At 42.8% G+C, this 27,955-nt stretch overlaps 1 protein-coding gene across 1 annotated transcript in view; it reads right to left on the reverse strand.

The window, feature by feature from the left end:
* The window catches only part of AIF1L (allograft inflammatory factor 1 like), a 38,290-nt gene extending 11,137 nt beyond the window's left edge, over positions 1-27,153 (reverse strand). Inside the window, exons 1-4 of the mRNA XM_044663975.1 lie at positions 27,050-27,153; positions 26,731-26,792; positions 5,240-5,306; positions 1,857-1,898 (exon numbers count right to left, since the gene is read on the reverse strand). Of these exons, the coding sequence (XP_044519910.1) occupies positions 1,857-1,898; positions 5,240-5,306; positions 26,731-26,792; positions 27,050-27,092 (214 nt within the window). The 5' untranslated portion in view covers positions 27,093-27,153. The remainder of the gene's footprint in view (positions 1-1,856; positions 1,899-5,239; positions 5,307-26,730; positions 26,793-27,049) is intronic.
* Positions 27,154-27,955: the final 802 nt, after the last annotated feature.

Genomic DNA, 27,955 nt, shown 5'->3' on the forward strand with positions numbered 1-27,955 from the left:
AGTTTATTTAGTTTTATTTGGGGGGTTTGGGTGTTATATGAGTATGTTCTTACAACAAAGACCAATATGGAAATATGTTTTGCTTATAATCCAGATCAAACTACTTGTCACCTCTGAGGAGGGGTACAGAAAGGAGACAGGGAGACAATTTAGATCTTATAATTTTGTAAAATGTATGTTGAAAATTGTTATTACATGTAAATAGGAAAATAAAATATCTTTAAATAAAAAAAGAAATAGTAACAGCTACATTTTTGAGTTCAACCACTCAACCAGATCTGAACCCATCTGTTTGTATTGTTGTTTGATCTTTCTCTCTCCATCTTATTTAAAAAAATATTATGAAGTACATTATCCAAGATAAGCATATTCATATTATTCTCAGAGAGTGTTACCCAAAAAGGATATTAGTTTAGACTGGCATGACCCATTCTTTTTTTTTTTTTAAACCCTTACCTTCCATCTTAGAATCAATATTGTGTATTGGTTCTAAGGCAGAAGAGTGGTAAGGGCTAGGCAAGTGGGGTGGGATGGGGGCGTTAAGTGATTTGCCCAGGATCACACAATTAGGAAGTATCTGAAGCTATATTTGAACCCAGGACCTCCCATCTCTAGGACTGGCTCTCATTCCACTGAGCCACCCCGCTCTTCCCCCACTTCCCACATGACTATTCTTGATGAAACTTGTAATCATAGTTTTCTTTTGTTGATATTTGTCAACTATCTCTTTAATGATCCCTTCTGGAATTTTCCCAAGAGTTGAAGTTTAAAGGCCTGTAGTTTATAGGCTTATTGGCATAGAGGCCCTAAAAGGTTAAATGTCTTTCATAGGGTGACACAGCCAGTATGTCAGAGGGTTCACCCAATTTATCCCAAGTTCAAGACCTACTCTTTATTCACTAGTCACTCAATTTTCTAAAAAAATATTTTATGTTGGGGGCAGCTGGGTAGCTCAGTGGAGTGAGAGTCAGGCCTAGAGACAGGAGGTCTTAGGTTCAAACCCGGCCTCAGCCACTTCCCAGCTATGTGACCCTGGGCAAGTCACTTGACCCCCATTGCCCACCCTTACCAGTCTTCCACCTATGAGACAATACACCGAAGTACAAGGGTTAAAAAAAAATATTTTATGTCTATGTTTGATTATTTAAAAAGAAAAGCAAAGGAAATAGTATGATAAAAGGGAGCAAGGGCATTTGGTTTCTTGACTGCTGCTAAAATAGCAGAAACCTATCTGGGGACACAGTTCAATATCCTTCATTCTCCCTAGGTCCTTCTTGGATCTAAAATTTCAGGCAAATTGCTTTAGATGGAGGTAGACTTTGGAAGAAGTGAAAAGCCCAAAGAGGAGTGAGAAGCAAAGGTATTGGTGGTATTAGTGGTAGCCAATTGGCCCTAGGAAAAGTCTTAGAGTGTGAGAGCTGGGAAAAAGCCTGAAATAATGAATTAATTTCCTAGAAGCTCCAACTTCTGAAATCTTACAAATAAGGGGGGGGGGGGTAGAGGGGAGAGAGGAAGAAAAACTACAAAAAGGCAAACTCATGCTTGATATCAGGAAAAACTTCAAGAGTTTTGGTTGGTCTTCCTTCTGAGATAGTGGGCTTCTCCTCCTTGAATGTCTTCAAGAAGAGGCTGAATGATCACTTAGACATCAGATGAAAGAGTTGGTTAATGAGGTCCTTTCTGAATTCTGGAATTCTTCCCAAATCACATACATAGGGCAATGTGGACTCTTACCTAGCATCTTTGGGTATGTCCCCTGTATGCATGCTTCCCACCTTCCATTTCCACCTTCACTCTCCCCTACCCACCCCAAAAGAATTTCCTAGCCCTGTTTGGGCCTTAGAGAATTGACTTACCAATTTCTCCTTCATTGTTCAGGTCAAATTCCATATATTTTTCTGGAAGACAGAGTAAGAATATATGTTAGAGAGAACCAAGAGAAAACTGCAAACAGGAATCTCATCAAAGGTTGAGAGTATCTCAATGACTGATAGCTCAGAGAGATAGAAAAGGGAAGAGCACTAGATGAGTCTAACTTGGGTCCTAGCTTTAAGACTTCTTAGCTGTGTGACTATGGGCCAGTCATTTAATTTGGAGCCTCAATTTTCTCATCTGCAAAATGGGTATGATGATGACATTCCCACATCTAACTCAGAGGATCGTTGTGAGGAAAAACTTTATAAACCTACAAATGTAAATTGCTATTTTCTTGACACTCCACTCAGAGAATCTTCATTTTATTTCATTCTTATTCACCTTACTCTACTGATGACCAGTATATCTTGACATTGGGCATTTAACCTCATTGAGACTCAGTTGTCCTTTCTGGGAAGTGAAGGTAATGGTAGCTGCTTCCTTCCTCTGTCTGTCTGTTTCTCTCTCTCCAGGAAAATAAAAAATTGTGGAGAAACAAGTAGATCCATTCATTACTGATGTAATTGCAAACTTGCCAAATCTTTTTAGGGAGCAGTCTGGCAACATGTAGTAAAAGTTACAAAAATAATCACACCCTTCTACCCAGTTGTTGGGAATAGGCCTTTAAAGAGTCATTTTTAAAAAGGGCAATGTTTAAAAATATGCAGAGCAATATTATACATAATTGCAAAACAAACTCAAAACTGAAAACAACTTAAATATCCAACAATAGAGGAATTAAGGGTTAAATTATGATACATGAACTTAAGAGAATACTGTATTACATTTGAAACCAATAAATTGGAAGAGCTTGGGGGGAAAAAAAAACAACAACCAAAAGACCTCGTAAGGAATTAGCATGGTAAGAGTTGGTCTTCTTTCTGAGGTAGTAGAAGTTCCTCCTCCTTGAATATCTTCAAACAAAGGTGGGTTGACCATTTGTCAAACAGCTGAATGAGTTGGCTAATGAGGTCTTTTCCCCATTTAAATTCTGGGATTCTCTCCCAATCACATACATAGATCAATGTGGACTTTTAATAAATCAGTGTAGCCTCTGAGCCAGTACCCTTGAGTATATTCTCTGTATGCATGCATTATTCTTCCCACCATCTCTCTCCTTCAGTTGACCCCATGCAAAAGTGGTAAGGTGAGGGGCAGCAGGGGAAAGAAAGCCAGATCTGGAGATGGGAGTCCTGGGTTCAAATCTGGATTCAGATACTTTCTGGGCAAGTCAATAACCCCCATTGCTAGCCCTTACTGCTCTTCTGTCTTGGAACCAATACACAGTATTGATTTTAGGATGGAAGATAAGTGTTGTTCAAAAAAGAAAAGAAAAAGGTAGTAAGATGGACAGAGTCCTGGATTTGGAGTATAAGGTCCTAGGTTCAAATATTACTTCTGCTACTTGTGACCTTGTGCGAGTCTTTTGAACTCTCTGCTCCTGAAATGGAGTTGGACCAATGGCTGCTAATGTCCCTTACAGCTCTAGATCTATGACTGATTGACTTTAAGATTTTTATGGAATAATGCAAAGCGCCGCCCCCTCAAACACTCCCCCCCCCCAAAAGAGCAAAACTAGAAGCACTAGTTGTACTCTGACAATATAAGAGCAAAATGAATGAAAAAATAAAGATTTCTGATGTAGACTTAGAGACAAAAGGCCTCTTGCAGAAACTGGGATTTGAGCTGAGTCTTGAAGGTAGCCCAGAAAAACCTAAGTGAGGGGACCAAAATAAGTGAGAGCACTAAAAAGTTTTTATGATACTTCACTGAAATTAGTTAAGATGTAAATATGGGAGGCAGCTGGGTGACTCCGTGGATAGAGCCAGTCTTAGAGATAGGAGGTCCTGGGTTCAAATCTGACCTCAGACACTAACTTGCTGGGTGATCCTGGGCAAGTCACTTCACCCCCATTGCTCTTCTGCCTTGGAACCAATACACAGTACTGATTCTAAGATGGAAGGTAAGGGTTTAAAAAAAAAAAAAGAATGTAAGCTCCTTGAGTTATATTTGTATCCCTAGACACTCAATTTCCTGTCCATGCCTTTGTGCTCACTGGCTGTCCCTCATGCTTGGAAGATTCTGTCCCATCACTGCCATCTCTTAAGTTTCCTGACTTCCTTCAAGCCTCAGATCAAAGCCCACTTACTGCAATAGACCTTTCCTGGTCCTTCCTGCTGCTGGCACTATCCCTCTGAGATTACCTTCCATTTACCCTGTTTATATCTTGTATGTAGTGAGTTTTTTGCATATTGTCTCCCTCTTTAGGCTGTGAACTTCTTGAGAGCAAGGACCAGGTTTTCCTCCCCCCCCCTCCCCCTTTCTTTGTAGCCCCAGCACTTACACAGTGCCTGGCACTTTGTAAGTGCTTAGTAAATATTTGTTGACTGATTGACTGCCTGACTGGCGTGCCATAAAATTTGTTTGCTTATGATTGATCAAAAAGCTGTATATTACTGCTTGTGCATCCTCTCCCAAGGACAAAGCTTTCTCTGCCCCATGTGTATGGATCCATCCAGAAAAGATTTGCCTGCTCACACTCCTTACATATATATTTCCTCTTCTGGGGGGGATTGCTGGCTGGAAGCTGGAAGGCATGGCCTGAGACAGAAGAGCCTTTATGCTGCCTCTTTTCCAACATGGGCTCCACGTTCGTGTTTTCTTTTCATCCCGTGCTGCTGGGATTCAATGGGCAGAAATCCTGCCCCCCTGGCCCAGTGCAGCTACACAAATGCCCATTCTCCACAGGGGCTCCTGAGACGCTCTGCTTGGAGGGGGAGAGGGCAAGCTCACAATGGACCGATTGTGCAAGGCTACAGAGAGCCAGTGGGGCTCGGGTAGCAAAGCAGAAAAAAGCCAGCCCTGCAGACCTGAGGCAGGATAGGAGGAGGAGAGGAAAAGGAGGAAGGGTCCTGCCTAGGATGCCTACAGACCTGTGGGCATGGAGCCCTAAAGGTATGGCAAGCATCTTCTGGGCAGGAAAGGTTAAAGTGAGCTCCAGTCTCAGGGACCAAGAAAGGAATAGGAGGGGAAGGACCCTCCCCTCTGTGGGGTTCACTGAGAGCCCCATACCCGGTGTATCCGGCCTGGATTCCACAGAGAAACACAAAGGAAAAAGGGACAGGGTGAGCTCCAAAATGGATATAGGTTCATGGCCTAGACCCATGGGACAGAGGTCTATCTGGCTACTTTGCTGCCCCAGGAATGAATCCAAAGGGAACAAGGGGTCGGTCAACAGCAACTGGCCCTGGGCTTTCCCAGGACATAGGGCTTCATTTGGAAGTCCTCCCAGAGGGGGTCCCAGGGGCTGCCAGCCCAGGCTTACCCTTGAAGGCAGTGAGCTTTTCCTCCAGGTTTTCTTCATCACTGTACTTCTGGTCACAGAGAAATTCCTGAGAGACAGAGAGGAACAATCCTCAGGATAGGGGGAAGACAAGTGGGGATGGAATTCATCGACACAAAAGTTCATTTGCCTACAACCTCCCTTTACAAGGGCAGTTAGGCGGTATAGTGGCCAGAGCACCAAGCCTGGAGTCGGGAAGACCTGAGTTCAAATGTGACCTGAGACACTTGCATTGTGACCCTGGGCAAGTCACTTAATCCTGTTTGCCTGTTTCCTCATCTGTAAAATGAGCTGGAAAAGGAATGGCAAACCACTACTGTATTTCTGCCAAGAAAACCCCAAATGGTGTCACGAAGAGTTGGACACGGCTGAACAATAACAATGCCTCCACAAGCCAATGAATCAAGGAGTGTTTCTGTACTCCAGGGTGGCACCAAAGTGAGAGACCAGGCTCTATAATCCATCTAGACTAGATTTGTGGGTTGGACAAGCTCTGTCACTAATTCATTTATTTATTTATTTATTCAATAAACGCAAGATAAACACCTACTATGGACAAGGGATGTGCTCAGTGCTATAGCTAGTTCACAGCTGCTCTCTGAGGTCTAGGTATGGAGACAGATGCAAAATGGGGGAGAGGGGTGTCTTTCAGCAAGTTATGAATACCTTCAATTGTACTTGATCAGACATATTATGGCTCCAGTGCCTCCTCTTCCCAAGACAGTCTGATATGGTGCCAAGAGTACACCTGACCTAGTTGTTTGACTCTGGGCAAGTCACTTAACCTCTACTGCCTAGTCCTTAGCACTCTTCTGCCTTTGAACCAATTACACAGTTTTGATTCTGAGACAGAAGGTAAGGGAAGAAAGGAGGAAAGAAAGGAAGAAAGGAAGGAAGAAAGAAAGAAAGAAAGGAAGGAAGGAAGAAAGAAAGAAAGAAAGAAAGGAAGGAAGGAAGGAAGGAAGGAAGGAAGGAAGGAAGGAAGGAAAGGAGAGAGAGAACACACCTGGAACAAGTTTAGATTTCAGAGCCACAATTTGTCATCTGTAAAATGGGGCTATAAATATCTATCTGCACTACGTATTCCTATTCCCTCAGGACTGCTATGAGGATTAAATGACATCATAGATCTCAAAATTGAAAGGGACCTCAGGGGCCATCTGGTCCAATACCCTTTCATTTTCATAGGTAAGGAAACCAAGAGCCAGAGAGGTCATACAAAAAGTATCAGAGGTGGCTTCAAAGTCCTCTGATAATTTCTAGGAAAGGTTCACCAATTTAAACCTTTCTGAAAGTAAGGAGGAATAGGGCAACTAGGTAACAAATGAATAGAGTACCAGGCCCGAAGTTGGGTGGTTGGGGGTTCAAATTTGGCCGCAGGCATTTCCTAACTGTGTCACCTTGAGCAAGCCACCTAACCCCAAATGCTTAGCTCTTATTGCTCTTCTGCCTTAAGAGTGAATTCTTAGTTCTAAGAAGGTAATGATTTAAAAAATAAAAAGTAAAAACAAGTAAGGAGGAAAGATAAATCTCAGAGCTCAGATGGACCCTTCCGAGATCATCTGGTTCAACCCCCTGCCTCCAAGCAGTAAAGTATAAGTAATGCAATTTTACAGATCAGTTATAAATCTACTTAAATAAAATACAAGTATGTTGGGAAAATGTGAAGTCATATGTAGTTATAAGGGACTAATATTCTTTGGAGACTTTTGTTTTCTTTCTCACATTCTCACAAATTTTCATTTTTTTCTCCTGGATTTGGTGGAGGGTATATAGATGTTAAGAGAAATGTCTTTGGGTCTAGCTGGGAGATTCTCCCCCCAAAGCATAGTCCTATCCAAAATCACACAATAAAAATCACAAGGCTTATGATGAAAATGGGATTAGAACACAGTGCTCAAAAATTTATTGATAAGGTCTAGAGACAGGAGGCCCTGGGTTCAAATCTGGCCTCAGACGCTCTCTGTGTGACCCTGGGCAAGTTACTTAACCCCCATTGCCTAGCCCTTGCTGTTCTTCTGCCTTGGAACCAATTCCTGTATTGATTCTAAAATGGAAGGGAAGAGTTTAAACAAAAGACAACTTATTGACACATTAAATATGGCACTTTTTGTTGAAAAAGATCAGAAATTTGCTTTTGGAAGTGGGCAGCTTATGAGTTATGATGATGTGATATAGTTTTCTGTCTTCTTGATGTTCCTTTTAGAAGAAATTAAGTATAACTTAAAACTTGAGTTATACTCAAAATATATCATATTCTAATATATCAATCATATTGTAACAAATCTGTATTTTTTAAATAAACATAGCTATACACTCAGCAATTCAGCATCTGAGTAGTAAGGGCCAGAGGCAGTGATGCTGCCAAGACTTGTCATTAGAAAGATCTCTTCCAGCACTTCTCACATCCCTTTCTGTCCTCTGACAAGCTACCACCCTGGTACAAACCCTCCCATCACCTATGCGCCAAGACTATTGCAATAGCCTGCTGGTTGATCATTATTTCAAGCCTCCTCACTCCAGTCCATCCTCCAATCAGCTGCACTTTGGCAGATTTTCCAAAACGTAGGTCTGAACATGTTACTCTCCTACTAAAATAAACTCCAGCAGCTTCCTGTGACCTCTAGATCAATAGAGGCTCCTCAATTTGTCTTCTAAAGTCCTTCACAACCAGACTCCTTCCTACTTTTCAGTCTTCTTACTCCCCTCCTGAAAATACTCTACACCTGGGGGCAGAAAGCCAGACACAGAGATGAGATGTCCTGGGCTTAAATCTGGCCTCAGACACTTCCTAGCTGCATGACCCTGGGCAAGTCACTTAACTCCTATTGCCTAACCCTTGCCACCTCTTCTGCCTTGGAAGAGATACTTGATATCAATTCTAAGGCAGAAAGTAAGGATTTTTTTAAAAAATTCTCTATGACCCAGTGACATTGGGTTTTATTGTTGTTCCTTTCCAGACAACACTTCATCTTCTGACCTATATCTTTTCTTTCTTCCTCTCTCTGTCTCTGTCTCTATCTCTCCCTTACCTTCCATCTTAGAATCAATACCATGTATTGGTTCCAAAGCAGAAGAGTGGTAAGGGCTAGGCAATGGGGGTTAAGTGACTTGCCCGGGGTCGCACAGGAAGTGTCTGAGGCCAGATTTGAACCCAAGACCTCATGCCTCAGAGGCCTGACTAACCATTGAGAGACCTAGCTATTCACTAACTATCTTTTTCAAGAGCTATCTCTCATGCTTGGAATGCTTCTCCTTATCTCTGCCTTTTGGCTTTCTTCACTTATCTAGCTTAAATCCCACCTTCTGCAAAAGGCCTTTCCTGGTCACCCCCCCCCCAATATTACTTTCCATTTACCCCATATATACCTTGTGCATACATAGTTGTTTGCATGTTATCTCTCTCATTAGAATATGAGTTCCTTGAGGGTAGGGTCTATTTTTGACTTTGGTTGTACCCTCATCCCTTATTATAAAGCCTCTCATATAGTAAGCACTTAATAAATTCTTATTGATCCTGAGTTCAAATGTGGCTTCAGTCACTTTGTAGCTGTGTGACCCTGGGCAAGTCACTCAACCCCAATCGCCCTAGCCCTTACTGCTCTTCTGCCTTGGAACCAATACTTAGTATGGATTAAAGCAGAAGGTAAGGGCTGATGGGGGCAGCTGGGTAGCTCAGTGGATTGAGTGTCTGCGACCAGATTTGAACTCATGAAGAGTAAGTAGTCTTCCTGACTCCAAGCCTGGTGTTCTATCCAATCAATGGGCCACCTAGCTGCCTCTAGTTACTTAATTATTTCCTCTCTAAAATGAAGGATCACCTCTAGCCCATCATCTTTCCATTTCTAACGTATTCTAAGGTCCCTTCCAGATCTTACATTCTATAGCCTATTTTCCCTTTCAGCTCAAAATTTCTATGAAATCTTACAACAGCTCCTGACTCCATCTTGAATGTGGATGGATTACTTCATTAATTTATGTATTTATTCAACAAACATTTATTGAACTACTATGTATACATATACACAGCATCTTCCTAAGTCTTTGGGGAGTGGGGCCAAAATCACGCTAAGTGTAAGACAGTCAATTCTCCGAAACAATGAGAGGGCTTTTTCCTACAAAAAGAGGATGGGAAAACTGCATAACTAGACATGAATAAATACAGGTAATAATATAACAAATAAATATAAATAAAGGAAACTTTTTCCCCCAAAGCATATTGGAATGTGGACCAAAAGAATGATCAGTATAGGGTAGGGCTAGTCAGGGAAGGTTTCTTGGAGGCAGTGAGTTTGGGACTTCATCTCAGACAGATATTTTCATTTTGATCCCTTAAATGATTTCCTTTGGAAAGAAAAGATAAAAGTGTGGTATAGAGGAACTAGAAACTGGGAATCAGCATGACTGGGTTCCAGTTTCAGCTCTGCCATTCTCATTAAGATCAGAAGGACTTGAGAATCTAGTCCAAATACCCTTATCCCAATTTATAGATAAGAAAACTGAGATTCAGATGGTGAAAGTGGAAGGGCTAGGAACTGAACCCACTCCTCTAAGTCCAAATTCTACTTCTGTTAACTACCTTGCTCTTTGAATTTGGGCCCCATCTGTAAAATTAGAGGGTTGAATCTCTTCCACCATGCACATTCTATGTGCTTCCTACTATGCTAAACTATCAGCTCCACAAATCACCTATGGGACCTTGGTCAAGTCCCTTCCCATTGAGAAAATGCAGGAGTTGAACTAGATGGTCTCTAGGGTCCATTCCAGATAAATTTTATTTATCTAGAATCCTGTTTAAGTTAAGCCGTGAGTTTTCTGCACTTCTTTCTTGCTATTCCCTCACTCTCCCTTATTTCTCCAGTATCTATAAAGCTTCCCGTGGAGTATGTGTTGAGATAGGGTAAGGGATCAGCAGAAGGAAGGCATCAGAAAGGAGGTTAAAGTAGCCTCCTTCTCCTGTGGTCCTCAAAGCCCAAATGCCAAATGCCTTAGCTAACAGAGGGGCCAGTAAAGGAAGAAACAGCTGAGCTCAAACCTCAGGAGAGAGGCTGACCGTCCTCCAGATGGTCCTCAGAGCTGGCCCATTGCTCCCAGCAGCTGCTGCTCACTGAAACCCCTCCACCCTGCCTCACTCCCAACAAGAGACTCACAGAGGAGGGAGAGAATATATCAGGCAGGGGCTCTTGAGCAGCTCAGTAGCCAGGACAGGCTTCTGAACTTCATGTATTTGACTATTTGAACTGCCTGATTTTTGTCCTTTGCTGTCCATAATTTCTTCCTTGGAGGGAGAGTGGGAGGGAGATAAGCATTTCTTAGGCACCTGCTTATATGTGCCAGGCACTTTACAAATATTCTTTCATTTGATCTTCACTACAACCCTGTGAGGGAGAGTTAGCCTCATTTTATATTTCAGGAAATTGAGGCAGAAAGAGGTTAAGTGACTTGTACAGGGTTGCACAATTAATTAGTAAGCATTTGAGGTTGGATTTGAATTCAAGTCTTCCTGACTCCAGGCCTATAGCTCCATCCACTACATCCTCATTAGTGAAGTTGTGGCACACGTGCAGAGCTGACACTTGGGAAGCTACTCCATTCCCCCTTTTCCCAGCACCCAAGGACATTTTTTGCATGCCCACCCCTCTGTCCAGAGGCCCAAAGCCAGCACTTTCTCCCTCAGCTCTCTGATAATTCAGGGGCTCACAGGACAGCTTGAATTTGCCCTCTGGTTACTCGACCTGGGAAAAGGTTCCACATCCCTGCACTATATAGCTTTCCCTGATACCCTCCTCTCTTACTCTGAGAACTGACCCAGAGGCAACTGTTAAAAGCAGAAGCCATGGCCCTTGGCCCCATTCTCTGAAAAACTCCTTGCTACTGCACTGGGTTGTGAATTAGGAAGGTGGCTGGTAAGGGAAGAGGTGGCTCCTCCAGTGGAAAGGAAAAAAAGCCTTCACAGTTATGGCTAGGAGAAGTATTGTTAATCTAACAAAAGATAGAAGCAATTACAAAAGAGAAAACAGATAACTGACTACTTGAAACAAAACTTCCCACATTTCTGCACAGACAACATTAAAGCATCTAGGATAAGAAAGGAAGAGTCTGAATTAGAAAAATATCTTTGTATCAAATTTCTCTGATAAGAATTCGATATTCAAGATATAAGTATTCAATAAATTTACAAATAAGTAAACACTTATCTCATACATATGTGTATGTTGTTCATTTTTCTTCAGTTGTGTCCAACTCTTTGTGACAAGAAATTTTTCCCAGCAAAGATACTGAAATGCTTTGACATTTCCTTCTTCAGCTCATTTTGCAGATGAAGAAACTGAAGCAAATTAGGGTTAAGTGACTTGCTCACACAACTTACTTAGTAAATGTATGAGGCCAGATTTGAATTCAGGTCTTCCTGACTCCAAGTCTGACATTCTAAATGTGTACATATCAATCTCAAACAGATAAGTAGTCAAAAACTAAGAACAACAATTCTCAAAAAAACTGCCAAGTAATAAGTAAAGTATAAATCAAAAACACCCTGAGGTTTTATTTCTTACCCTGCAAACTGGCAAAAATGGCAATAATCAATGTTGAAGGGATTGTGGAATGATAGGCCCGCTAATACATTGTTGGTGGAGCTGTGCAAATAGTACAACCATTTTTGGAAAGCAATTTTTGAGTTATGCAAACAAAGTGACTAAAATGTCCATATCCTTTGAATCAGAGGCTCCTTTGCTGGACTAAAACCACAAGAAAAGTCATCAAGAAGAAAGTTCCCATATATTCCAAAATATGTATAGTAGCTTTTTTTGTGAGTTAAGAATTGGAAACAAAGGAGATGTCCGTCGTTTGGGGAATGGCTAAACAAATTGTGATATGAGGATGTCATGGAATATTACTGTGCTGTAAAAAAGATGGATACTAGGAATGGACTGATGCAAAGAAGTAAGCTGAGCCAAGAAAGCAATATACATAGTAGCTACAACAATCTAATGCAATGATGGGCAAACTACTGCCCGCAGGGCAAATGCAGGTCCCCAGAAATGTTCTATCCAGCCTATCAGATTAGGACATTATTCCTAATCTGACAAATACAAAGAGTAGGATACAATACAATGAAACTTCGAAAGAGTTGCTTTAGAAACAGACTGACAGATGAGCATTTCCTTTCCTTTGGCCCCCTCTTTAAAAAGTTTGCCCATAACTGATCTAATGGAAAGAATAATCACAAACCAAAAAATAAAATAAAAAAATATATAACAAAGTTAAAAAGATCCAGCAGGATCAGCATGAAGAGATGGGAGGTCCTGGGTTTCAAATCTAGCCTCAGACACTTCCTAGCTGTGTGATCCTGGGCAAGTCACTTGACCCCCATTGCCTAGCCTTTACTACTCTTCTGCCTTGGAACCAATACCCAGTTTTGATTCTAAGATGGAAGGTAAGGCTTTTAAAAAAAAAAAAAAAAAAAAAAAGGAAATACTCCCAACCTACTCCTTCATGGAAATAGGAGGTAAGCAACGTATACATTACATGTTTTCAGATTTTTTTTTCAATGTATTAATCAGTTGTTGCTGATTTTTTTCCTCTTTAGAAAATACTATTTGTTCTATGTGATGACTCTGTGGGAATTGGGTATAGAGGGATACTTGAAATAACTATGATAAGGCAAGAAACAAAAGATATTAACAAAAACTTCCACGTACTCAAACACACCACCTTATTCTTTAGACTTCAAGTTACCTTTTTGCAACTGGTTCTTAATGTTTTGGGTATCATTTACCCCTTTGGAATATGGTGAAACCTATGAACCCTTTCTTAGAATGTTTAAAAATGCATAAAATATATTGATTACTAAGGAAGCTAATTATATTTAAATATACTTATTTTTAAAAGTTCACAGGCTTCACATTAAGAACCTCTAATTTATTTTCTCCTTGAAGACCATCTCTAGAGTTCATTTTATATCCATATATCCATGTGATAAGTGATGTCATATGTTTTGCTTTTGCATTTCTACTCTCACAGTTCTTTCTCTCATTGTGCTTAGCATTCTTTCAGAAGTGTCCTGGCTTTTTGCATTGCTACTAGTAGAGAAGTCCATTACATTGGATTGTTCCACAGTGTTTCACTTTCTGTGTACAATGTTCTCCTGGTTCTGCTCCTTTCACTCTGCATCAGTTCCTGGAGGTCATTCCAGTTCACATGGAATTCCTCCAGTTCATTATTCAGCACAATAGTATTCCATCACCAACAGATACCACAATTTGTTCAGCCATTCCCCAATCGAGGGGCAAAGAAAAAAAAAATTTCCAATTTTTTGACATCACAAAGAGCACAGCTATAAATATTTTTGTAAAAGTCTTTTTCCTTATGATCTCTTTGGGGTACAAACTCAGCAGTGGTATGGCTGCATCAAAGGGCAGGCAGTCACTTAAAGCCTTTTGGGCAAAATTCCAAATTGCCCTCCAGAATGGTTGGATTAATTTACAACTCCATCAGCAGTGCATTAAGGTCCCAATTTTGCCACATCCCCTCCAACATTTATCACTTTCCTTTACTGTCATATTGGCCAATCTGCTAGGTGTGAGGTACTACCTCAGAGTTGTTTTGAATTGCATTTCTCTAGAGTTCATTTTACTCAGATTTTGCAGGTATAAAGATGGTTTCCTGTGGAGTGTGTGAGTGTGTGTGTTGGTGTGGGTGGAGAAAAATCACATAGTGTGACTTGGCCTGGACTTGAACTCTTTCTAAAGAAAGTCAGCATAGCATGACAGAAAGGACTTTGGCCTTGTAGTCAGAAGACTCTGCTGGGCTCACAGTACAGGCTCTGTCATAGACCTTGCTATGTGACTGTGGGCAAGTGACTTAACCCTAAGTGGAACCAGTTTTCTCATCTGTAAAACGAGGGCATTGAAGAAAAAAATATTAATACTATTACATAGTATTCTGCAGCTTAGGTTCAGGTCTGCCAGAAGCAATTTAATTTCTCATTCTACATCCAAACCTCAAAATATATACCCAAATTGGCATAGTCTCCCATTGCCCCTGGGCATGACTCTAACCCAAGAAGATTTCAGGTAATACTTGAGGAATCTGGAACAAGGAAAAGAAACCTTAAAATTATAGTCTGGGTTTAACATTCTAGAAGGGGGCATCCATATCACTACCCTATTCCTCTAGGATAAGTCTGCCTCACTAAAATACCACTTCCAATATATAACATAATTTTTTCTCACTATAGAAGGGCAGCTTAGAGGGCATCAAAGTGGCTTAGTGGATAGTCAGGCCTAGAGACGGGAGGTCCTGGGTTCAAATCTGGCCTCAGACACTTCCTAGCTGTGTAACCCTGGGCAAGTCTCTTAATCCCCATTGCCTAGCCCTTACCAATCTTCTACCTTGGAAATCAATGCACTGTGGTAATTCTGAGATGGAAGGTGATGTAGGAGGGTTTCAAAAAAAAAAGAGGCAGCTTACCAATCACTTCAGATGAGCAGGTAAAGAGTAACTTTCCCTCAAATGGACCAATAACCAAAACACTTCAAGGTTGGAAGATGTGCAGTTAAATCTGGTTATCTTTATTTTCTGAAGAAAAAGCATTTTGTTCTTTTATCCTATCATGCTCTCTTTTCCAAGAATTTTCCCCCCAAAGTCTGTAAAGGCCTTTAGAGATGTATTATTTATTTTCTAATTATTTTGTTTTTTATTAATAAAGAGCTAAAAATAAGGAAGGGAAGAGGACAGCTGGGTTACTAGGTGGAGAGCCAAGGTCCTGGGTTCACATGCAACCTCAGACATTGGCTATGTGCCCCTGGGCAAGTCACTTGACCTCCATTGCCTAGTCCTTTACTGTTCTTCTTTCTGCTTTGAAATTAATACTTAGTATCAATTCTCAGACAGAGGATAAGGGTTTTAAAAAAATAATAAAAATAAGGAAGGGAGCATAAACAACAATAAAAACAGCCCTTACCTTCTGGCTTGGAATCAATACTGTGTATTGGTTCTAAGGCAGAAGAGTGGTAAGGGCTGGGCAATGGGAATTAAGTGACTAGCCCAAGGTCATACAGCTAGGGAGTCTCTGAGGCTAAATTTAAATCCAGGACCTCCTGTCTCTCTAGGCCAGGGGTCTGCAACCTTTTTGGCCATGAGAGTCATAAACACGGGCAGAAGGAGGAGGATGGAGGCGAAAGGTGCTGGAATATTGGGGGGGGGCTGAAGACCCCCCTGGGGCACATCCTGGGGCTCTGCCAGATATGTCTACAGGGCCATACATTGCCGGCCCCTGCTTTAGGCCTAGCTCTCAATCTACTGAGCTACCCAGCTGCTCCTCTTCTTTTCTATTTAAAAAAATCCTTACCAACCTCTTACCTTCTGTCATATCAATTCTAAGACAAAGAAACAGCAAGGGCTCGATAATCAGGGTTAAGTCACTTGCCAGGGGTCACATGGATAGGAAGTATCTTGAGGCCAAATTTGAACCCAGTTTCTCTTGACTCTAGGCTTGGCATTCTTGGCATTCATGGTGCCTCCTAATTATCCCCAGAGATATAGTTCTTTTTTTATTTTTATTTTATCTTTATTTTATTCCAATAACAAATTTACACATAAGTTTCCCAAAGTTGTATGATTCATGTTGCCAGAAATATATTTCTTGAGAAACTAAAAAGGTATTTTATGTGCTTCTCCAGGGCTAATAATTCCTGCCCTCCTTATCTCAGTGATGTATTGTGAGGATTGAATATGATAATATAAATCGTAGTGCTCTGAAAACTGCTAAGTGTGCTATAAGTAGAAGGTATATTCTTCTTCTTATTATTATTCCTTCTTCCACCTTCCTTTCTCCTTTAGTTCTCTGCCTTCCCTAAAGAGAGTAGTTTCCACAAAGAAGGAAGATGGTGAAGCGTGCTTCCAGCCTCTTGACAAGAAGGTGTAGAGAGACATATATTTTTAGGTGTGGTTAATATGTTGGTTTTTATCTCTTGAGGATTTTTTATAAAACAGTATTCTAATAGGGGTGGGAGGAATCACTGGGAAAGGATAGTGATGCTTCAAAAAATGATAGATAATAAAACATTTTTTAAAAATACATAAGGATAGCTAGGTAACACAGTTAATGGAGCATCAGGCTTGGGACCAAGAGGACCTGGGTTCAAATTTGACCTCAGACACTTTCTAGCTGTGAGACTCTGAGCAAGTCACTTCCCTTCAATTGCCCAGCCCTTGCTGCTTTTCTGTCTTAGAACTGATACTAAGACAGAAGGCAAGTATTTAACAACATAAATAAGTGAATGAATTAATGAATGAATAAATGAATGATATAAACAAATAAACATATAAATAGATAAGCAAAAATATTGGAGGTAAAATGACTCAGCAGAAAATTCACTTGACTGAGTAGTCTCAGTCTTGAGCAATCATCCTTGGGGTACTGAGTTCAAATCATGAAGACATTTAGCTAAGTGGCCCTGGGCAGGTCATTAGACCTCTGTCAGGGAGTAAAGAGGGAATAATGATAATACCTGTCTCATGAGGTTTGTTGTGAAGAGCTAGCATATGTCAAGTGCTCTGTAAGCCTTCCAAGGGCTATATCAGTGGTATCATTTTTTTAAATTAAATTAAAATTTCATTATCCTGCAAAACACACTTCCATATTGGTCACTGATTTAAGAGCACACTCATACATAACCAAAACTTCAAAATAAAGCCATAAATACACTGATGTGAAAGGTGACTCCAACAGTTCTTTCTTGGCGGTGGAGAGCATTCCCCATCATAAATCCTTCAGAATTGTCCTGGATCATTGTATTGGTAAGAGTAGCAAAGTCTATCACATTTGATCATTCCACAATGTTGCTGTTACTGTGTATTATGTTCTCCTGGTTCTGCTTATTTCACTCTGCATCAGTTCCTGCAGATCTTTCCAGCTCTTTCTGAAATCATCCTGCTTATCATTCCTTTTAGCACAATAATATTCCATCACCAACATGTACTACAATTTGTTCACCCATTCCCCTGGATAGACAGCCCTTCAATTTCCAATTCTTTTCCACCACAAAAAGAGCTGCTGTAAATATTTTTGTACAAGGAAGCCCCTTCCCTTTTTTTATTATCTTTGAGATACAGACCCAGTAGTGGTATTACAGGATCAAAGGGTCTGCAGTTTTATACCCTCCATTATGGTTGGATTAATTCACAACTCCAAAGTCAATGCTACCATTATTATACACTGGAAAAATACAGAAGGTACTACTAGCTATATCACCAGAGACTGGGAAATTATTCATTCATACTGTGGCGGAATTTGAATCTGAAACCAAACCAGTGCACTTTCCCTGCCTAGCCACCATCCCCATTGTTTCTTCCTTGCTCTAAGAGCCCTGGGATAGTTAAGTTATCCAGAGTCTGAGAGTACTGGAAAAGGATGCATCCCAGAGAGGCTGCATCTTTTTTTAAACCCTTACTTTAGGGGGCAGCTGAGTAGCTCAGTGGATTGAGAGCTAGGCCTAGAGATGAGAGGTCCTAGGTTCAAATATGGCCTCAGACACTTCCTAGCTGTGTGACCCTGGGCAAGTCTTAGATTGGTCTTAGAAGGCAGGAAACTTGCAGCTCTGGCCTCTAGTTTCCTCTGATGGCCAGCATGGGACCATATTCAAAAGTAGTAAAAGGGATGTTAAGAGCAATGGAGGGGGCAGCTGGGTGGCTCAGTGAATGGAGAGTCAGACCCAGAGATGGGAGGTCCTGCGTTCAAATCTGGCCTCAGATACTTCCTAGCTGTGTGATCCTGAGCAAGTCACTTAACCCCCATTGCCTAGCCCTTACGGATCTTCTGCCTTGGAGCCAATATACAGTATTGATTCTAAGACGGAAGGTAAGGGTTTAATTTAAAAAAAAAAAAAAAAAAAAAAAAAAAAGAGCAACAGAGTCTTATTTATAGCCAGAAGGAGAGGTTTAGGAGAACATCGAACCTCAGGGACCATGCAGTCCAACACTCACTTTACTGAGGCGGTAGAGGTCAGAAAAGTCAGCTAAGTCAAGAAGGAACAGTCTATGGTGGCAGAGACTAGTAATGAGTCATAAAGTCAGTCAATAGAAATGTCACTAATGGGGCAACTAGGTGACTCATTGGATAGAGAGCCGGGCCTAGAGATGAGAGGTCCTGAGTTCAAATGTGGCCTCAGACACTGAGGTCACTATGGTATAGTGAAAAAGACACAGGACCTAGAACGGGAGAAATCTGAGTTTGAATTCTGGCTCCGATACTAGTTATACACCCAAGAAAAAGGAAATTGGGTTCAGTTTCTGGGACTATAGAATAGAATTAGAACCAATCTATACTAAATAATGAATATAATATAAATTCTATCTATTATTATTTAAGGCAGCTAGGGAACATAGTGGATGGAGCACCGGACTGAAGTCAGGAATACCCGAGTTCCAATCTGACCTTTACATGCTGGGTGATCCTGGGTAAGTCACTTCACCCTATTGGCCTCGATTTCTCTATCTGTCAAATCAATTAAAGAAGGAAATGGCAAACCACTCTAACATCTTTGCCAAAAAAGCCCCAGATAAGGTCATAAAGAGTCAGATGTGACTGAACAACAATAATTATTATATTAAAGAAGTGTACCTGAACTCTTCAGAATTCCCAGAAGAGATTAGTTGTCTACTCGTAGAAATGTCCCAGAAGGCATTCAGATTCTGGGCAAGAGATGAACTTGATGACTTTTGAGATCTCTTTCTAGAGTTCTAGGATTTAGTGATTTAATAGGACACTATTTGATATGAGGAGCTTCTGGGGCTCTTAGCACCTTCTAGAGTTCAACTATGGCCCTCTGATCTTATCCCAGTGAAGATGGACCCAGCAAACAATGTAATATTGGTCTATGGCTTTGGCATCAGCATTCACCTTGCTAGAGACATTAAAAAAAAACAACCTCAAAACAAACCCTTACCTTTGATCTTAAAATCAATATTATGTATTTCCCAATTACATGTAATAACAATTTTCAATATGTTTTCTGAAATTATGAGATAGAAAATGTCTCCCTCCTTCCCTCCTTTTCTTCCCCTCTCTCAGAGAGAATAAGCAATTTGATCTGGATGTATGGGTTCCAAGGCAGAAGAGCAGTAAGGATAAGAGCTAGGCAATGGGGGTCAAGTGACTTGCCCAGGGTCACACAGCTAGGAAGAGGCTGAGGCCAGATTTGAACCCAGGACCTCCCATCTCTGGGCCTGGCTCTCTGTCCATTGAGTCACCCAGCTACTCCACTAGTGACATTTTTATCAACTGATCCTAAGAGCTATTACTAGACCCTGTCAACCTAGACTTGGGTTGTTCCTTCCTGACTTTGCTGACTTTTCGGAACTCTACCTCTTGCCTGTCTGCAGTCTCCAGACCCTGCCTGGTCTTGTTCTAGCCCATGCAGGAAAACATGTGGCAGAATGTTGTGGAAGGCAGTTATGCCCTGGACTCCATCCAAAGGGTTCAATGATGCAGCGGGCCAAGAGAATTTGAGTATAGGCCTTGGACCCTAAGTTCAACCTTACAGAAAGTTTCTGGACCTTATTGGTGCCTCACAGAAGCTTCTAGAAGGCCAGGACCCTATTTCTTGCGATCTGGGTAGTGCCTGCTACATTGTAAGAGCTCTGTAAAGGTGATCCCCAAGACCAGTGATCTCACATTCCCCGTGGAAGCTCTCTCTCCTTGAGAGGATATAATCCTCTTGCCAATGGTCAGAATGAGAGAAAAAAAACAACCAATTATGCAAATGACTCAAACCCCAAAGAAATTCCATCTTCAGCTCCCCATGACTCTGGTCCCCGAGCGGCCAAGGCCGGCTGAACCTTTGGTGGTGACACTGTATCTGGGGCTCACGTGGCAGCTTATCAGACATCTCCCTTATAATATATTAAGGAAGAGCAAGAGAGAAGGGTGTTTTTGCAATGCCAGTTGGGCACATTCACCCAGGCACATTTACGGGGTGGCACTGGGAGGCACACAGTCTTCCCAGGTCCAGTTGCAGACCCTCCCCTCCCTGGTGAGGTGGGTACCCACACTCAGATGGGTTGTGCCCAGCTCTTGAGAGTATGTGTGTACCCAGGTTTTCAGTGACTTTCATTCTAAAGTGACCCTTCAGAAATAAGGTGGATGTAAACTTCTAAATGTCCTTTCAACCACTCAGGAGGGCCTAGGAGTATGGGGCTGGCCTTGGGCCAGAGATCCTTATCCTTATAAGCAAGAGAGCACTGGCTAAGAGCAAGGCCAGCACAGGCTGGTGAACCAAAGCTGGGGCAAACCACGACTCTACAAAAGCTGGGTAAAACACCACCCTGAAGGCGTCACTCTCCTTCAGTTCATAAGGCTCACAAAAACCTAGATCTGGAGCTGGTGGAGACTTAGAAATCCAATCTCCCTTCCCTTCCCCCTCGCCCCTTATTCTGCCAATGAGGACTTGACTTACCAAAGGACGCTTAGTCAGTAATGAACAGAACTGGGATTTGAACCCAGATCCTCTGATACCAAATCCAATGACCCTTTTCACTTTACAACAATATCTTCCCAAGCTCAGCAGAGGCAGGCTGGGCATTCTAAAGCTCTGCCCACACAATCCGGGGCCTCCAGGGCCCTGTGGGAAGGCTGAGCAATTTTCTCCCTTTCCCATATAAGGCTGGACCTGGCTGGCCTGGGGTCGCCCCTTTCCTGTCATCTGGGCTGTGGAGAATGTCAGCTATGTGGGGGGAGTGGGGACCCGCGCTCAGGCCCTAATCTCTACAGTCCTTTAGACAAAATACACACAGTGAGAAAATAATAACAGAAATCAAGGGCTGGACTGTCCCCAGGCAGGACAGCAGAAGGGAGGGTCGCTGGCTTGCTCAGGAGAAAGGAGGAAGGAGCTGTAAAATAATCACATGGCCATCCCATAAATTAGGGACCAGATTCCTTAACCCCAAAGTCCCCGTGGTGGACAGATCTATTTTTATCTATCTGTTTCAGTTTTATGACCCGGAGCCCTGAGTCACCGAAACCCCACAGGTCCTGGTGCTGGGACCAAAGCAGGCTGGGGATGGAGGGTTCTTTGGAGAGCTTCTGTTGACCTCCCACACAGGACTTACCCTCCACGGTATGGAGCAGGCCAGTGTCTCCAACTCAACATGCTGGGTACCACAGAGGCTGCCCATTTGGGTCAGAATTAAAAGTGCTTCCTCTCACAATAATGGTGCCCCTTTAAGCAGGCCACTGGCCCAGTGTACACACCCCCTTCCCAGAGTTGTATCACCTAGGGGCAGCTGGGTAGCTCAGTGGAGTGAGAGTCAGGCCTAGAGACAGGAGGTCCTAGGTTCAAACCCGGCCTCAGCCACTTCCCAGCTGTGTGACCCTGGGCAAGTCACTTGACCCCCATTGCCCACCCTTACCAATCTTCCACCTATGAGACAATACACCTAAGTACAAGGGTTTAAAAAAAAACAAAACAGAGTTGTATCACCAATGGAATGAGGGGCTCAGTTCTTAAAGGTGGAGGGGAGAGAAGGAGATGAGTTTGTACATTCAAAGAATCTCAGGAGAGTTGGGAGGCCCTTCAGCAGGGTGGCTCAGTGGATTGAAAACCAGGCCTAGAGACAGGAGGTCCTGGGTTCAAATTTGACCTCAAATACTTTCTAGCTGTGTGATCCTTGGCAAGTCACTTAACCCCCATTAACCCAGCCCCTTACCGCTAGTCTGTCTTGGAACCAAACACAATACTAATTGTAAGTCGTTTTTCTAAAGACTAATTTTCTAAGACTAAATTTTCTAAAGACTAATTTTCTAGTTCTAAAACATTAAGGGTTTAAGAAAAAAAAAAAAAGACATTGAAGCAAACTTATACTTGAACAAGAATCGCTTCTGGTCTCCCTGAGGTCTATGGAGGTTCTTCGTGAAAACTGCCTTCAGACTCATTTGGTATATAACTAGGAATATAGGAGCCAGGACAGCACAAACTATTCTGGGGCAACTGGCATAATACATAACTTCAAATCAACTATGATTAGTATGATACAAAGGTACTGGTGGAGAGACCTAGGAGGAGCTCAGGGTTTGGGGAAAGAGAAGCAGACGGGCCACTGGCTTCCTTTTTTAGCTACTTCTTTTTGCTCCCTAGCTGCAAAATTCTTTTTTTTCTGTACCACTGAAAAATTTGCCTCTACTGTAGAGCTTCTGGCAGCCTATAAATTTAGTACTCTAATGAGTGAATGAGTGAAAACAACCTTGGGCAAGAATGTAATGGAATTATGATCCAGGAAAAAATAGCAAATTCTAGGAATTCAAAGTAACATGGGAAAATGTATATGGACTAATGTAGAAAAAATAAGCAGACCCAAAAAGAATTTTATAGGCAACCACCCCAACAATACAAATGAAAAGCCGGTAGTAATCCTGAAAATTCGATAATGAACCATATCTCCCAGTTCCCTAGCAGAAAGGAAGGAGCTTGCTAATATGGAATTATATATATAATATTGTATGCACTATCAGATGTGGTCACTATATCAGGTGCTTTGCTTATTATTTTCCTTTGTTGCCAAAAGGTTCAATCTGGAGTTGGGGGCAAGGGTGGGGTATTTTTAAATCAAGAAATGATTGTAATGAGAAGAGAAAGGACATCAATAAACATTTAAAAAAAATTAATTTGGAGAGGCAACTAGGTGGCTCAGGATTTAGAGCCAAGGCTGGAGATGTGAGGTCCTGGGTTCAAATCTAGCCTCAGACACTTCCTAGCTCTGAGATCCTGGGCAAGTTACTTAACCTCCATTGCCTAGCCCTTTACTGCTCTTTTTTGCCTTAGAACCAATACACAGTATTGATTCTAAGATGGAAGGTAAGGGCTTAAAAATAAATGAATGAATGAATGAATGAAATAAACTTGGTATTTTAAGGCAGAAAGGGTTTTTTAAAAAAAAGTATGATTCTAGGGGCAGCTAGTTGGCTCAGTGGATTGATCCTAGCTGGGTGACCCTAAGCAAGTCACTTAACCCCTATTGCCTAGCTCTTATTGCTCTTCTGTCTAGGAATCAATACACAGTATTAATTCTAAGATGGGAGGTAAGGACTTAAAAATAAATAAATAAATGAATGAATTTGGTGTCCTGAGACAAAGCCCTAGTTGCTTCACCCTTGTTTTGTCTTTGATGCCCCCCACACCATCCATTCCTTGATAAGCCACCAAATCACTCCAACTATCCACAAGCATGCCAAAAGAGCTTTTAGCCTGCAGGAAAGGCTTTTGTACAAACATTTCTTAGATTCTAGTATTCAGAATTTTGCTCATCTCTAAGCACAGAGCAGAACAGAAAGTCCTTTGGGGGAACTCACCCCACCATTCATTCTAGAACTTGCCACGCAGCTCACAATTGACCCTTGACTCTGAACTCACCCTAGTCAAGTACTACAAGGTACAAAGACACCTCCTAGCCTACATTCCTAACACAGCAGCTTCTGTGGTGGCAGAGAGCTGCTGCTCCATGTGGCTATGTTTGGGGCTCAGGTGATGAGGGCTTGGCCCCTAGAATTACAAAACCAGAGAGTTCCAGGTTAGGTTGAGCCCAGGCCACACCCTCAGGTCAGGGAGAAAGAGACAAATAAACATGGCATGGGACCAGTTCCAGAAGCTCAACCAAAGGTCTCACTGACAGATTTCCTCATCTTAACCCCATTCAAGGGTACAAGGCCACTCGGGTCACCCATACCCAAAGCTCTTCCCTTTCCCCCAAGCCAGCCTCCAGTCCCTCCCAAAGGTAGTCCTCCCTGTGTGGCCCTGGGCAAATGACCTAAACTCAGTTTCCTCTTCACTAAGAGGGTATGGGAGAGGGAAAAAAAGATTCTTTAAATCCCTTCTACTAGGAAGATTCCCACCCCATTCCATCCCATTCCAGTCCACCCCAGATCCCCAGGAGGGTGTGACGGGCTCAGGAAACAGCCAGTGAGCTGGCCCCCCTCCATTGTTTCTCCAGCCCAACTGCGTTCCCCAGGCGTGACTTCAGCAGCCAAATGCTCAGGGTCCTGCTGGCTTTGGGTGGACTCATCCAGCATGTAATTCAAGCCTGGGCTGGAGCGGCCCCACTGGGGCCTGGAAGAGGTTAAAGCCCCAGGATCTTGTCCAGCGGCCTCATCGAGATCCAAGAATGAGTATAAGTCTGGCAGTATCTTCCTGATGACCTGCCAGGCAACCCCACAGCAGGGCTGACCTGAGAATGAACGGAAGTATCTTCCAGCAGGGCCCTGGGCACCCTTCCTGACTCCCCTTTCCAAGGAAGGAGGGCTCTGAGGGGCAGAGGGTGTATCAAGTTATTTGGGGGTCTGGGGGACACAGGATATATGCCTAGAAACTCTAGAAATCCTTCTGTTTCCCAAAATCTAGTTTAGTGCCTAAAGGAAGAATCCCATACCACGTTGGCCTATGATGAACAAACCAATACAAATAGCCATGTACATTAGGAAGCATTGCCACCTGTGTGCCTTGCCGGAGCACTCTGTCCAGTTCTGATCCTATGTAGTGAGGACAGAGGGGCAGACTTTGGGGAGGAGGCCCCAGTGACTTTGTAATCCAGCATGAGGGGTAAAGGTATATTCTGGGAAGGGGACAGGTTTGGGGAGGGAGGCATAGGAAGTCTGAATTGCATAGAGTTTGAAGACCTGGAACTGGAACACTTTATTATTTTTTGGGGGAAACTTTTATTTAATTAATTTAGAGTATTTTCCCATGGTCACATGATTCGTGTTCTTTCCCTTCCCTCCTCCCCCCCCATATTAATTTCACTAGGTTTTACATGTGTCATTGATCATTGATCAAGACCTATTTGAACTGGAACTCTTTAACCAGAACCTCTGCTCCAAAAACTACTAGTGATGTGATCCTGGGCAAGTCATTTCATATCTCAAGATAAATCTTATCTCTAAAATGGAAATGTTCAGTAAAACCTAGTAAAATCTAGTTGAATTGCTCCTTGGCTAAGGGAGGGGGGAGGGAAGAAGGAAGTAAAAGAACACGAATCATGGAACCATGGAAAAAAATTCTAAATATATTAAATATAATAAAATTTAAAAAATAAATAAAATGGAAATGTTAAGAATCTTTCTACTGCCTGCCCTAAGAGGATTCTTATTCAGAAAGCGCTTTATAAAATCTTAAAGCATATAAAACTTTAGCTATTATTATTATCATCAGTGTGAGGTTTTCTCCAGTGGGAAGAGGGTTGACCTTTTCCAAGTTAAAATCTTGTTATTTCACTGAAATTATGGCAGTCAGGCATTTTTCCCCACCCCCACCACAAGATTAAACTTCATTTTCTTCTTTAGTGTTAAAAAGGATTTTCTTAATAAACTCTGATAAAAGAAAGGAAAGAAAATCCCTTTTCCTTAAATCCATCAGGTAAGATATCTCAACCCTTGCCCTAGCTGCTAGGGGAAGATCCTCTAAAAACTATGAATGAAATATAGAGATGGGAGCTTGGGAGTGGAGGAAATCATCATAGATATCCCTGGAATCCAGCATGTGGATGAGGGAGGGAAAAGAGGACAGGAGGGGCATTCAATATCTAGAAACCAGAATATGCATTTATAGTCCATGAAGTCTAAAAGAGCTACAGTCTCAAAGTAAGGAAACCTGGGTTCTGGACCCAGCTCTGGGTGACCTTAGTCAAGTCATTTGTGCCCACTCTGTGGACCTCAGTTTCCCCATCTGTTGAAGGAAGGAAGTCCAAGGGAATATCTAAGGTCCAATCCAGCTCAAACCTTTTTTGTTCCAAGTTCTATCCTGATCTATTTTTCTATGATTTTTATGACTTAAACTGGCCTTTATGACATTTGCACTCAGGTTGGGAGTTTTTCTCCTGAAATTCCGTGTTCCCTGGCCAAGGAAAAAGACAGAACCTCACTCACCACTAATGGCCTATCCCTGCCCCCACTTTTCTTGGTTAGAAATTAACAATTTGCAACCTGAAACTTCGGTGACCTTGAGCAAATTGGGAGAAAGATCTAGCTTGTTTAGTGGAGGGGGAAAGGGTCAGTTGGTGCTCATGTTTTGAAAATAAGGTGAAGAAACTTGTGGCAGAGGCGAGTTTATGTGGGGGTGCTGGGGAGAGCACAGATCTATTCCCTTCACGGTCCCGAGGACGGCCGCAGGAATAAAGGAGAGGGAGGAGGTAAAAAAGGAGAGATCAATGAACTTTTAGGTTGCAAATGTGGATGGAGGCAGATTCCCAACTCCTTTCCAGAGGAGTTACAAATATTTCCCAAAGGAAGACACAGATAAGGTTGAGGAAGAGGTGCCAGGGTGGCAGCCCCAAGGGGGCAATACTCCCTGTTCACTGCGCTTATGGGGAAAAGAGAAAAAGCAAGGCAACCATCTCCCAACGCGAGCCAGCCCTGACACACTCTGCCCGACAGATCGATCAGAGAGAAGTTTTCCGAGCCACCTAGAGGCAGCCAATGGCTTTCTTACCCTGTTAATTTCCTCTAGCCTCCTCCCCTGCCGGGCTTTCAGCAAGCCGAATGCTTTCCCTCCTGTAGAAAACAAAGAAGACAGGGTACTTTTGAAGGGAGCTGAGGAAGGTGCTCATTTCTTCCAAGAGGCATGACTCCCTGTCCCCAAACTTCGCACACTGTAAAAAGTTACCTTGGAAACCCCCACGCGAGACTCAGAAAGTTTGAGGACTACGGGAACTGGCTTTGGGATAATAGGCAGGTGTCCGAGGCAGGATGGAGGTAGGTGCTGCGGGGAAGGGCAAGGGGGACGCGAAGCCAGAAAGAGATTCTCTTACCTTGGAATCTCTTGCTCAGGGCAACAGACATGCCAAAATCCATCTTTCGGATTCTCTGGGGTGAAGGCTCCGAAGGAGAGTCAGTGGAGTGGGCTGCGGACTCCTGTGGCCAGAGGCGGCAGTGGATGGGGGCAGCAGAAGGGTGGAGGGACCGGCAGTGCTCCGGGCACACCCCCCTCCCCGCCCCCGTCCCCCCTCCCAAGGCAGCCCAGCCCAGCCTCACTTGAATGCTACTATTATGTAGGACAACTGAGACAGGCCAGACCCTCTGCTGGAGAAAAGGGAAAAATGCAGAAACCAGCCCAGCCCGCCTCAACCTGTTGCTGCCCTCCGAGCCAGAGGGAAGTTTTAACCCTAGTCTGACCACAAGCTGCAACCCTTACCCCGTCACCACCACCACCAGAATCCCCTGCAGACGTCCCTTGTATAGACCCAAGGGGAAGACGTGCAGGAGTTCTGAGGTCACAGATTCCCTGAAGGATTGAAGGGTGCTGGCCACAAGAGTAGGCATGTAGTGTACAGTAAGTCTAGGAAGGAATGCTGGGTCGGGAAATCGGTAAAGGGCTTGGGGTGAGGGGTAGATACAGTCAAGACACTCCATCTCTCGGCTCTGGACATTTTCTCTGGGTATTTTCCATGCCTGGGCTCTCCATCCTCCCGCTCTCACTACTGACCTTCCTGACTTCCTTTAAGTCCCCAAGAAAATCCCACCTTCTACAGGAAGCCTTCCCCAACTCCCTCTTAATTCCAGTGGCTTCTCTCTTTAATTAGCTCCTATTTACCCTGCATAGCTTGTTCTCTCTCTCTCTCTCTCTCTCTCTCTCTCTCTCTCTCTCTCTCTCTATATACTGTCTCTTATACACATCTTAGGAAGACAAGCTATGACGACATGATCACCAAGGATCG

The sequence above is a fragment of the Gracilinanus agilis genome, chromosome 2 (genome assembly GCF_016433145.1).
Source record: "Gracilinanus agilis isolate LMUSP501 chromosome 2, AgileGrace, whole genome shotgun sequence".
Classification (NCBI taxonomy): Eukaryota; Metazoa; Chordata; class Mammalia; order Didelphimorphia; family Didelphidae; genus Gracilinanus; species Gracilinanus agilis.